General features: G+C 48.1%; 1 protein-coding gene across 1 annotated transcript; it reads right to left on the bottom strand.

Moving 5' to 3' along the window:
- Positions 1-1,906: 1,906 nt before the first annotated feature.
- Positions 1,907-4,239, bottom strand: LOC119281867. The gene is made up of 3 exons (XM_037562278.1): positions 4,106-4,239; positions 2,691-3,953; positions 1,907-2,169 (listed from the first exon to the last, which is right to left on the bottom strand). The coding sequence occupies exons 1-2, from the start codon at positions 4,201-4,203 to the stop codon at positions 2,693-2,695; spliced, it is 1,359 nt and encodes a 452-aa protein (XP_037418175.1). The 5' UTR covers positions 4,204-4,239; the 3' UTR covers positions 1,907-2,169; positions 2,691-2,692.
- Between the last annotated feature and the right edge of the window lie 7,927 nt (positions 4,240-12,166).

Here is a 12,166-nt window from a genome sequence, read left to right as displayed (position 1 = left end):
ATGGAGATGACAGGCAGCAGGAGGCTGCTAGTGGAGGCAGAGCCACGACGAGGAGGTCCTGCTCCGGCAGCTGCAAGGCTTCGGGCGCGAGGGAGAAGGAACCGGCGCGTGGGAAGGAGAAGCAGAGGGCGTAGTCAACGCGGCTGGGACGAGCAGCGAGGTAGGAGAAGCGGAACTTGGCGGAGCGGCGGCTTGTCCTTGCAGAGGAGGTTGAGGCGGTCGGCCACCAGGGAGACGGAGGCAAGCTTGATGACGAGGCAGCCATGGTCGCGGGCGCGCGATGAAGAGAAGGAGGCAAGCGCGAGGTGGCTGACGGAGGAGAGCATCTCACGCGCGGGGAAGGAGGTGACAGAGGCAGGGCTTGCCGGCAGCTCGGCCGGATGCGGAGGTCCCCTGTTGCGTGCGGGAGGCAGGAGGCGCGGCGGCGAAGAGGAAGGAGGGCGGCGGCACTGGCAAGGGAGGCGCGCCATGGGGATCGGGCGCGAGCGCTCCTCTCCTGAGCGTGGTGACGGCGCGTGGGAGGAGACGAGGGAGAGTGGGGGATCGAGCAGGAGGCGGCGGCAGAGGGAACGAGGGAGAGAAGAGGGGTTCGAGCGGGGGAGGCTAGGCGGGGGCGGCCGGGCCAAGGGCCATGACGCAGATGGGCCGGCCTGGCTGGGCTGTAGGAAGACTAGGGAGAGATAAGGAGATGGGCCAGCCTGGAAAACTGAATTGGTCTTCCATTTATAAAATAAAGAGAACTTTGGAGAAAAGAAAGAGAGAGTTAGAAAAAGAATTAGACCAACGGAAATATTTTCCTTGGACCAAGAAAATATGAAGAATTTACCAAAAATGGTTGGAAGAGGTTTTGGCAATCTAAATCCAAACTCATTTGAATTTAATTTAAATGGGTTTGGATAGAAAGTGGGTGAGGAAGGTCCAGAAATGATGAGGTTTTTAGAGGAGCCTCGATAAAAAGTGATAAGAATTGTTGGGAAAGTTTGAGGAAGAACTGAAGATAGAATGTGCATGATAATTAAATTGCAAGTGGGTTGTGGTTAATTCCAAACTAATGGAATATTTATTATAGCTCCCTAAATATCGAGAGGATATGTTATAAAAAGAAATCACCATGTGAATTCCCTCGATTTAAATGGATCAAAGATCCGCACGATTTATTTATTTGAGTTTTAAAAAGGGGTGCATGATGACATGATGCAAAGATGAATGCAACGAACCAAACAAATCACACGATGAATCTCGGAATCCATGGAAGGCATCTGGAGCGCCGGTCTTGGGGCGTCACACTAGGAATATGTCAAACATAAAGACATTTTCTGTACTCATGTGCCCGTCAAAGTTAGCACTTAGCACAACCTGAACCTGAATTTTTTTTTAATATGTAAACCTGACCATTTTGAATGTTGTGGTAAAAGCAATTTCAAACATACAGATTAGCTTGAAAGCTTCCAATGCTCCCGGCAAAAACTCTCAAATCAGCATCATGATGCCATTGTTTCAGCGATGGTATCTCCTCTACATTGTTTCGGCGATAGTATCTCATCTACTTGTTCTTCCCCAAAATGTATCTGCAGCCAATTGGTTTGGAAGATAGGACTTGCAAATCCACAACTCTTTACAGTTATCAGAAGATCAAAAAGCAAGCAATCAAAAAATGACTAAAACTGCTACCGGAAGGACAAATGAAATGGATGCAACATGTTTCAAGAACACAGAATATTCCAGGACAAAAACCAGATTAAAGTGAAAGAATTAGGGGACAGAACACAAATACCACAAAACACACCAAAAATCCAACTCAACGAACTCCGCCTCATGCAGCAACCAACATATAACATCCCATGAACAATATACTGCATCATTCCTCGACAGAAAAGGTCCGAAGCATGATCCTCGCCACGTAATTCAAAGAAAAAAACTAAAGAACAAACATTATTATTCTGCGTAAGCTACACAACAATAGACAGCATCACTAACACAAGTCAGCACTCAGCACCAGGGGCCACAAGGTCGAGCTAATCATCTCTGGCTCAGATCGACAGTGTGCACGTTCGCACCAGTCATTTCTTCAAGTATGTCCTTCATTATATCTACAGTGTCCCGCCATTTCATAGAACTGCTTCAATCCAGAAAGCGGCGAATTATGCACAAAGAATCATATCCAGCACCCTGCATCAAGGGGGATAATGGTGTGAGAAACAAAGAGTTGAAGCCATGTATGTGAAAGAAGGCGATGAACTTGAACTGCCCAAGCATTATAATTCACAAATTCTGGTGTCGCTACTTAAATAGACATGGCATTAGTTAATTTGTAAAATTACTAAAAACTGAGAAAAGACAAGTTCTGAAACTCTGAATTCCACAGTAGATAAGTAGAGAAACTCTATCCGTATTTGTCCAAAGAAGTACGGTGCTTAGGTTCTAAAATACTATTGATTCAGTAACCGACACACCAAAAGCTCTGCAAACTTCTAATCTAAAGTTTTTTAGTCAGTCAACTGTGATTAACAATGGCAATAATCAGCCATTAAATATATTGCACATAGCATGATATCATTTATCCTTTTATCAAGGTAATAGCATGCTAAGTCAATTACGACTGCAAAGAAACTGGTTTTGAAGGTAATGTCAGATAACCCAACAAAAGAGTACTAGTTCAAATTTGAGGATTCTCAAAAGATGCACCATACCTTCAGAGACGCATGAATTTAAGATATCCAGCATCAAGTAGAACCTGTTGGACGTCAGGCAAGAGATCAACCCTCAAAGATAGAATCATAGCGAGGAACTCCTTGTGGTACTTTTTAGCTTTGTGCTCAAAGCAATTCCTTAGAAGCTTCAAGAGACCCATAACGTTGTTCTCGTAGGTTGATCCTTTGCCAGTCACAGGGTCCGTCCAATGATAAGTCTCATCGAGAAGAGGATCAAGAACCCATGTATGCCAGCCATTGTATTTGCGCATTGGCTCGGACTTTAGCATTCTCTGAAACTGGTGGCTCTTCTTCTTCTCAAATTCAATCATACTATGGAGAATTGATGTAAACATTCCATAAGCAGCTTCGGCGGGCATCATCAGTATGTAGTTAGCAATCAGGACTGGACTGCAGAAGTTGACACCCTTTGAAATAAGAGCCAGCCACTTAGAAACATCTGGTGGAAGTTGCTCTCCTCGTCCTTGATACAGGCCTTCAACCGTCTTGACAAAGGTATCATAATCCTTGTTTCCCAGAACTTTTGAGTATGTCACTAGAGGAAGGATGTTTATCATTTCCACGGAATTGTCAGCGGGAGAGACAGCAAAATTCTCAGGGCCAAACTGCCCAGACAGAGTGCTATTTTTCTTGTGAAAACTGGCAAGCCCTCTAAATGATTCTCTAAATACCACCTTAATATCCTCCTTGGTAGTTCTTACGATTTTATAAGCTTTTCGAATCAGTCTCTGATTTTCATAACCTGGAATTTCTCTTAACTTTGTCAATCTCTTGTTTGCATAATTTTTCAGAGTCACAACTTGAACACCAGATGCTGTTAATTCCAGTGAACTGGGACCATCCTCGGCAGTGCCTTTTCTGGAGCTGACAATCGCTTTTCTAGTTGTGGCAGTCATGCCAGATGTTGTTAGTGTCAATGGACAAAGACATGTGCTGGATCCATCCTCGGCAGTGGCTTCACTGGAGCTGACAGTCCTCACCTCAGTTGCTTTTGTGGCGGTGCCGGTCACAGTAGATGTTGTCAGTTCCAATGAATCAAGACATTTGCTCAACTTGTCCTCAGCGGTGGGTTTATTGGAGTCGACAGTCTTCACCTCGAAATCACAGTTTCTGCTGGCATCAAGATTAAGAGATCTTTTGCATTTCGGATGATCAGTTCTGTGGGTCTTCTGGCAGACAAATTCATGGTCATCGTTGTTGACAGAACTTCTGTTGCGTTTACTTCCTGTGGAAAGTGCACCCCTGTGGAGATTTACATAGCAATTTAGCACAACACATTGCAAATTCTTTGTATAATGAAATAAAGCATGTAGACATCAATTTAGCACAACACATTGCAAATTCTTTGTATAATGAAAAAAAGCATGTAGACATGAAACTGAAATAGTTTTCACCTTTCTAGCATAGCAGGAGACATGTGGGGTCTAGCCATTGCATCTTTGGTATCGGTGTGCAGCATACGGAGATGGGAGCTGGCTGTGGGTTCTTTCATTGGAGTATGCTGCCCCTGCTTGGTGTAATTGTCAAATGGGAGAAATGTCCAAAGGAGTACGCTGCAGAATTGTAAACAAAATTATCAGCACAAGGTGGAGAATAGCAGTACAGATGCTAGTTAAACTATACTTACCAGTCTCTTAGCCAATTAAAATTCACAGCATCAATTCCCATCTTCTGAGAGAGATCATAATCACGACCTGGTATTTTGTAATAAAAACAAACATTAAGTGTTGAAAGACAGAATGAATTGCCCAGGAAATTCGTGAAGAAACCAAACCTTGAAAGGCATTACAGATGAGAAGATCAGCATCATACATCTCAATGTAGTCACCAGGCTTCGCTCCAGCTACTTCAATTAATTTCTACATACAATGGTTAAACAACATTCAAAATTGAGAACTAGTTTCGAAAGTGGCGTGACTGGAACTTGTATTGTAATTTGGCAAACTCAAATATGAGCTTAGAACAACATACCATGATATATTTCGTTTTCTCCATAGCCTGCACAGCAGATATTCAGCCCACTGAATCCAGGTATAGGCCGTAGCCCTCTTGGTGGCATGTATAATATCTGTACAATTACACGATCTCCAATTAGATCATGTGGCGATCAAAACACAGAACAGAAACAAAATCAAAAGTTAGACTTACTCGGTTGGGATCTTCAAGCTTATTCATGGAAAGCGAAAATTCAACCCATATTGTATTCACGACCTCTGATCCTTGTTCCCTTGCCTCCACGCACTTCAAGTTGTCCTATAAATGCAATTGAACAATAATAAGTTTGTGAACCAGCAATACGTCGGCATCATCAGAACTATAAGCAATGAAGGAGGTATCTAATATTAATAACAGTTTAATACAAGTACTGTTTGAACTATAAGCAGTCCAACAAAGAGACTCAGTCCAGAGCAGACATTTAGGCAAAAACAAAGTACTGCACAGTGCTGAGTAGCTTCAGTGAGGGGAAATGCAGTTAGGATCAATAATTTGAAGGTTGAAAGGTCTGAGACTGCCGAGATACTTGCAGGGAAGCACCGAGAGTCATTGTAAGATAACAAGACCACGGCATCCTATATCCTTTTGACAGTACACGACACATTCTTAATACCCACGGTAATAAATCAGGTTAGTGATAATAAAATCTTCAAATGGCTCTAGTATATGGTATGACCATCCACATATACAAAACATGCACCGACTTCATCAGACAAAAGTAGAGTATAGTGAGCTCCTTAGGAGGGTTTCGCATGGGTGGAGCTTCACAGGCAGGCGAGCAGCAGTGCAGACGAACTCTCTTTCCCCATCTTAAGCACGGATGAACTCTAACACCTATCTCGCAACCTATGTATTTGGATGAACCTACGAGACACACCCAGAAGCATGCTGCGTGCAATCAAGACTACAGCATGCAGAAGTACTCACAAACAAGACGGATCTGTCAACGATAACTACATCCCCCAAGGATACTCACGAATAGAATGGATTTCTGGACGATCAAATGTGTGCGTCTTGCTGTAGCCACATGCCGGTGTCCGCACCTGGATTCAAGCACCGTGGGCAGGGATTAGAAGGGATTGTCAATCAAGTCAATAGCGAGTAAAAAACTAGGGATGCATGCGCACCTGCGACACCGATGCGGCCCCATGCCCGGGAACCTCTTCTCCGCCGCGCCGTAGAATCTCTCCCTGAATTGTTCAGGAACCGGAGGGATTAGAAAGAATCCTCGATCAATTCAGTAGCGAGAAAAAACCCTAGGATGCATGCGCACCTGCGACACCGGTGCGGCCCCGTGCCCAGCGACCTCTTCTCCGCCGCGCCGTAGAATCTCCTCCCGAATCTGGGTTCAGGAACCAAAGCGATTTGAAGCGGTCCTCGATAAGTCAGTAGGGAGAAAACCCTCGAGATGCGCACCTTCGACTCCGACGCGGCGTCGAAGCCGTACAGCTCGAAGTGGACGCCGGTAAACAGGCGCGCGTCATGGCCGCCGCCGCCGCCGCCGCCGTCGCCGCCGTCATCGCCACCCCCGTCTGGGCGCATGGCGGCTGAAGCGCGGGCTAGGGTTTGGGAACGGGGTTCCTGTTGGGTGGGGCGGCAGAGGAGAAAACAGGTCCGTCGCGACTGTGTTGGTTCCGGCGATTTGTGCCGCGGGAGGAAGCCGGAAGAGGTCGGTGCGGGATTTATAAAGGGGGCTTTCTGCAAAAGTTGCCGTGCTAGCCGTTGATGATGGCGTCGTGTTGGGAGTGTGACATGTGGGGTACTAGGGGGATTGGCGTTTTCTCCTGAAGGAAAGGGGGCCTTTGTAAAGTTGCCTTGCTGGTGTTGAGGATGGGGCTGGGGCGGGACTAGGAGGATTGGCATTTTGGTTTCCCGCGGACCAGCCAACGGGACTCTCTTTCGTTTTCTCGTCTCGTGGCTATCTGAATTCAGTCTCTTTCCTTTTGCGAACCATCTGAATTCAATTCCTCGTTGTTGGATCATCAAGAAAAATAACAAGTATAACCATTTCTTTGCGATGAGAAAAGGAATTCATTAATCAAGTGGCGGCCATGTTTGCATTGCAAAGAATAGGAACCTCATCCGGACATGATCGAAGCCATACCAAAGTGGGCGTCTTAACTCTACTAAAGTTTGCTAAATAATGACCAACAGTTTTTTTTATCTTGCCTAACATGCTTGACTACAAATTCCCTACACACAGCAAGTTTGGTCTGAAGAGGAGAGCCACATTGTCGAAGTTCGCCGCACAATTGTTAGAAGGGAGAGAGGGATTGGTGGAATAGTTGTTGTATTGCTTGAGCCTCGTGGGCATATATATAGGAGTACAAAGACCAACTTGGAGTACAAGACAAGGCAGGACCGAATCCTAGTCTATCCTATACTTCCTAATTATCAATATACTCAACATCCCCCCGCAGTCACAACGGTAGCGATGCAGACGGTGAGACTGGAGAAGAATCCGAAGGCAAGCCGACGAACACCCCCCACAGTCGTAACGGTCGATGCATCGCGGAGTCGTGGCTGGAGTGAAAACCGACGAGGTTGCTCAAGCAGGCGGTAGCCCTTTGTGTCGTTTGTCGATGTAGCCGAGAGCGTGTGTGGTGGAGCCGTGGTCGAGGTAGCCGTGCGAAGAATGCCGTGGTCGATGTCGAGTCGGGGTGGCCGGTGTCGAGGAAGTCGCCGTGGAGCCGCGGGCGCAAGGGGGCGCCGAGTTAGTCGTGGGCGCAGTGGTGTCGAAGTAGTGGTGCGCCAGGACGGAGATGATGTTGACGACGCGTCGCGCCGGGGTTGCCAACCCTGGGGACACATCGTAGACGAAGGCACGCGTCGGTGTTGCCAGCACCGGGCATGCGTAGACGGACGAAGACGAAGTTGACGAAGCGCCGCGCCAGGCTTGCCAGGCCCGGGGACACATCATGGACGAAGGCACGCGGCGGTGTTGCCAGTACCGGGCATGCATAGACTGGGACCTGCACAAGCTGTACGCCATGTCGAAGAAGTCGGAGAGGCCAGCAGAGAAGGACTCGACGACGGTTGCGGCGCCAATCGGCACGGGGCCAATGTCGCCCGCGGTTGTCGGAGTAGATGAAGTGGTCGGGGTAGATGACGGCGACGCTGGCGACGAGCTGGTGCTGGACGAAGACGAAGGGGGTGGACGGGCGGCGGCGGCGGCTACGAAGGTAGCGGCGGCGGCGGCCAAAGAAGAGCGGCAGCGGTGGCCTGAAGGCGGCGGCGGCGGCTAGGTTAGCAGTGCGGCGGCGGTGCTCGAAGTAGGCGAAGAACCCTGACAGCGTGACGAAGACCGGCGCGGACGGTGGTGTTCCCGCGCCAAGGGAGACGGCGCGGCGCATACCACGGGAGATCGACGCGCGGTGACGGCGGAGTGGACCGCGGGCCGCGGCGCTACGATCCAAAGGGGCGACGCAGCGGCGGCAGGCGGATCGGGGCGACGGCGGGAAGACCTCGGGGCAGCAGCGGGGACCGCGGGCCGAGACGCTGCGGCCCGAAGGGGCGACGCAATGGCGGATCGCGAGTCGGTGCAACCGCAGGGACGGCCTCGGGATGGCGGCGTGGACCGCGGGCCGCGGCACTACGGCCCGAAGGGGCGACGCAGCGGTGACGCGGGTCGGTGCAGCCGGGAGAAGAACCACGGGGCGGCGGCTACGGGGGTAGCGCAGCGGCAGCCCGTTGCTCGATCGACGGAGGGGCGCGCTGAACTCGGAGACGATCTTCACGGGACCTGCGAAGGCGCGCGTAACTGACGGACCAGGTCGGTCGCGCGGCGTAGATGAGGCGGATCGCGGCGACGAGCGGGTGATCAAGCCGATCGCGCGCGAGGTCGGGGACACCGCTCGGTGAAGGCGTGGTGGCGGCGGAGTCCGAGATGAAGTCGGCGGCGGCGGGCGGCAGGGCGGCTATGATTGGCCGCCGCATGGCGCGAGGCCGCCGGGTCGGGGTGATGCAGGAGTCCCGGTCGGAGCAGGCGGTGACGGCCGGCGTAGATCGACGGGCGGGCCGGCGCGCGAACGGCGGCGGTGAAGGGCCGCCGCATGACGCGAGGCCGCCGGGTCGGGGCGACCGGCGGGTAGGCCGCCGGGTCGGTGAAGACGCCGGTGTAGTCGATGCCGAAGTCGGAGTAGAGGCGCACGGGGTCGACGGCGGCGGTGGGCGACGCAAACCGGATCACAAAGACCGGAAAACCAAAAAGTAGACGCCGATCAAAGCGACCGGCGAGAGAGAAAACCCGGATCAAAGGATCGGGAAAAAGACTCTCTAGGGCAGCCGGTCAACACGACCGGCGGACGAACCCTAGGTACGGGCGGCGCAGCCCCCGGCGGCGGTCAAGGAGACCGACCGCCCCGGGGGCGGCGCGCAGGTGCGGAAGCGGTGGCGGCGAGGGTTTAGGATCGACTTGCGATAGATACCATGTTGGAAGGGAGAGAGGGATTGGTGGAATAGTTGTTGTATTGCTTGAGCCTCGTGGGCATATATATAGGAGTACAAAGACCAACTTAAAGTATAAGACAAGGCAGGACCGAATCCTAGTCTATCCTATACTTCCTAATTATCAATATACTCAACAACAATGAAGAGATGATTGCATCATTCTTGAGAGTCATGCCAGTGCCTGCGTTGCCATCCTTCTTCGAGAAGGATCCATCAATGTGAGTGTCACCCAACCCGTTGATGTTGGTTCTCACCGCTCGAGATGACGCTCCACCCACACAAGCGATCAGTGGCGGGGCTTAGTGGAGATCAACCTGGGCCATCGCCCCCCTGTCCAGGAGATTTGTTCATATTATCATGAGTAATTTGCCCTTAGATTCATAGAAATCTAGCCTAAACTCGATGTTGGTTGCCCTCTAGCCCATTTGCCCCTCCTAAGATGTGTCCCAAGCTCCGCCACTGCAACGGATGACACGTTCATTCTAGGCTTCACGGTAGTCACCATATTCCCCTTAACATGGTCACCGTGAGGATCGTTCCGAATAGCTAGTAGAGAGTTGATGTAGCTTGTTAGGACCTGACTCGAAGCCTCCATAGGTGGTGACCTTTTATTGTGGATAATTTATTTCCTCACATGCCAACATCTCTCATGTCATCATGAGTGTGAAGAGGCGCTCCTCCTCGGCAACCACAAGAGCCACTTGTGGCCCGTGTTCACAAGCTGGAGGACATTAGTGTTGCGCCATCGACTGCCACAGTGCTACTGCTCGGGCACCTGCAAAGAGCATGGAAGGTGTCCTCCCGCTCGGTGGCTCATAAATGACATGCTCGTGGGTTGATCTATGAAATGTTTATTGATTTTTTTACCGATCAATAGATAATTAGTTTTAATTGTGTTAGCCACCTACCAGGCAAATTGATGCGTCGGGATGGCTACTAAGAGGGACGATGGGCCACGTCCTCACTTCCACGGCTTGGTGCGGAGAGGAGGAAGACTTTTTTTAGCCCGGGAGAGGAGGAAGACTTGAAAAAACTAAGTAGTAACATACATGACACGGCTTGATATGTTTGATGTCATGGTAACATATTGATGTTACCATATCATCTATTGTGCCTAGACATGTATAATTTTGCTACTTATGTTACTCTCACCATGGGAGGACAAAACGGTCTCTCCGGTGCATAAATGGTTGTGAGTTTACGTTTTCATCATCTTTGGTAAAATCAAGTCCACCAAGTAGATACTCATAACACGATGTACCATATTTTTTTTGCTGATAATCTCAATTTTGGTTTAATAGTACATCCCAATAAAGGAGGACCATTTTTGTTCAACTTATCTCTTTCAACCTGGATACCATGAGGAGGGCCTTGGAAAGTTTTTGAATAAGTAGTGGGAATTCGTAGATCCTCCAAACATAGAGCACGTAGGGCTTTGAAAACCAAATACATTACCCACAATGGAAGTAAACATGTTAGTAACGGAATCCTCTTCAAATAGGTCTAATGGATAAGTTACATAACAGATCCATTGGTTGTCTTCCCCAGCAACAGGCTCGATGTGATAGCATCGTACTTTGTAACGATCAAGACTGGTAAGTCCATCAATCCAAACAGTTGTCCATGTACCAGTAGAAGATTCGGTAGCTACTGCAACCCTGCTTCTTCGGGCGGAACCCCAGGCTGGGGACTTACTTGGAATGCTGCCAAGATATCAGTATCCATAGTTTCATACTCTGGGGTGTAGTAAGTCAATTTATAATCTTTAACACCTACTTTAGTTTATATTTGTGGTGATATAAGTCCCTCCTTATAACTCTTGAATTAAGAATTCTCACAGTAACAGGGTCTACTCGATGTTAATTAGACGTAAATGAAACTTTAGCAAAAATCTCGTAAAACAAAAAGTATATCCAGTTAATATAATACCAACTCATTAAAGAAAATTGAGGGCATGCTTAGGTTAATGAATATGTTTCATTCATATATAATGCGTACACCCCGTGTACGTTCTATCCTACATGAACTCGATAGGAATTGAGTTGTTGTTATGGTAAGTTAACACGGTTCGTTATTAAACCATGGATTTGATTTACCAAATCCATAATTATTGTATACTCTTCGATAGATATAGCGCAACCCAAATTAATCCCTAATCCTTATTTTACAAGTTCTTCATAGTTTTCTTTTCTTATTGTGAATGCAAATACCTAACTAAATACTAGTAAAATTATTTGTTGACAGCAATCTATGCTTCACAGTAGTATATATTTTGTATATCGAAGTCCTAGATAGGAAAGTAGAGTAGGCACAGATCCTCCACAAAAGGCAAGATGTATATGAAAAAAAGATTGATTGAACTTTCCAACAGACTCATTCCATGAGTAAACGATTGAATGGGATTTGCTTGGGCAACGAAATCAAGTCCTAGTCCCCTTTTCTCTCTTATTGAATTAACTAATTCGTTTCCTTTTTACTTTTGGATTTTTTATTTGATTTGGCATTATTCAACAATAAAAAAATAAAATTCTTGACAAATTCCTTTTTTTAATTATGTGATAATTATGAGAACCAATCCTGCTACTTCTCGTCCCGGGGTTTCCACAATTGAAGAAAAAAGTACAGGTCGTATCGATCAAATTATTGGCCCCGTGCTAGATGTCACTTTTCTCTCTATGCCAACCCCTTCTCTTTTGTGAACCATCCGAATTCAATTCCTCGTTGTTGGATCATCAAGGAAAATAACAAGTATAACTTTTTTTATGAGGAGAAAAGGAATTCGTTGATCAAGTGGCGCCATGTTTGCATTACAAACAATAGGAACCTCATCCGGACATGATCGAAGCCATACGGAAGTGTGCGCCTTAACTCTACTAAAGTTTGCTAAATAATGACCAACAATTTTTTTGCTCTTGCCTAGCATGCTTGACTATACACTACTAGGGAAAAGTCTATACACAGAATCTTACCAGCAGCGCGTGTCTGCCAAACGCGCTACTGACTTGGAAGTA

This window comes from Triticum dicoccoides, chromosome 3B (genome assembly GCF_002162155.2).
Source record: "Triticum dicoccoides isolate Atlit2015 ecotype Zavitan chromosome 3B, WEW_v2.0, whole genome shotgun sequence".
NCBI classification, from domain to species: domain Eukaryota; kingdom Viridiplantae; phylum Streptophyta; class Magnoliopsida; order Poales; family Poaceae; genus Triticum; species Triticum dicoccoides.
The sequence above is the reverse complement of the archived record's forward strand: the minus strand, read 5'-3'. Positions and strand labels throughout refer to the sequence as shown.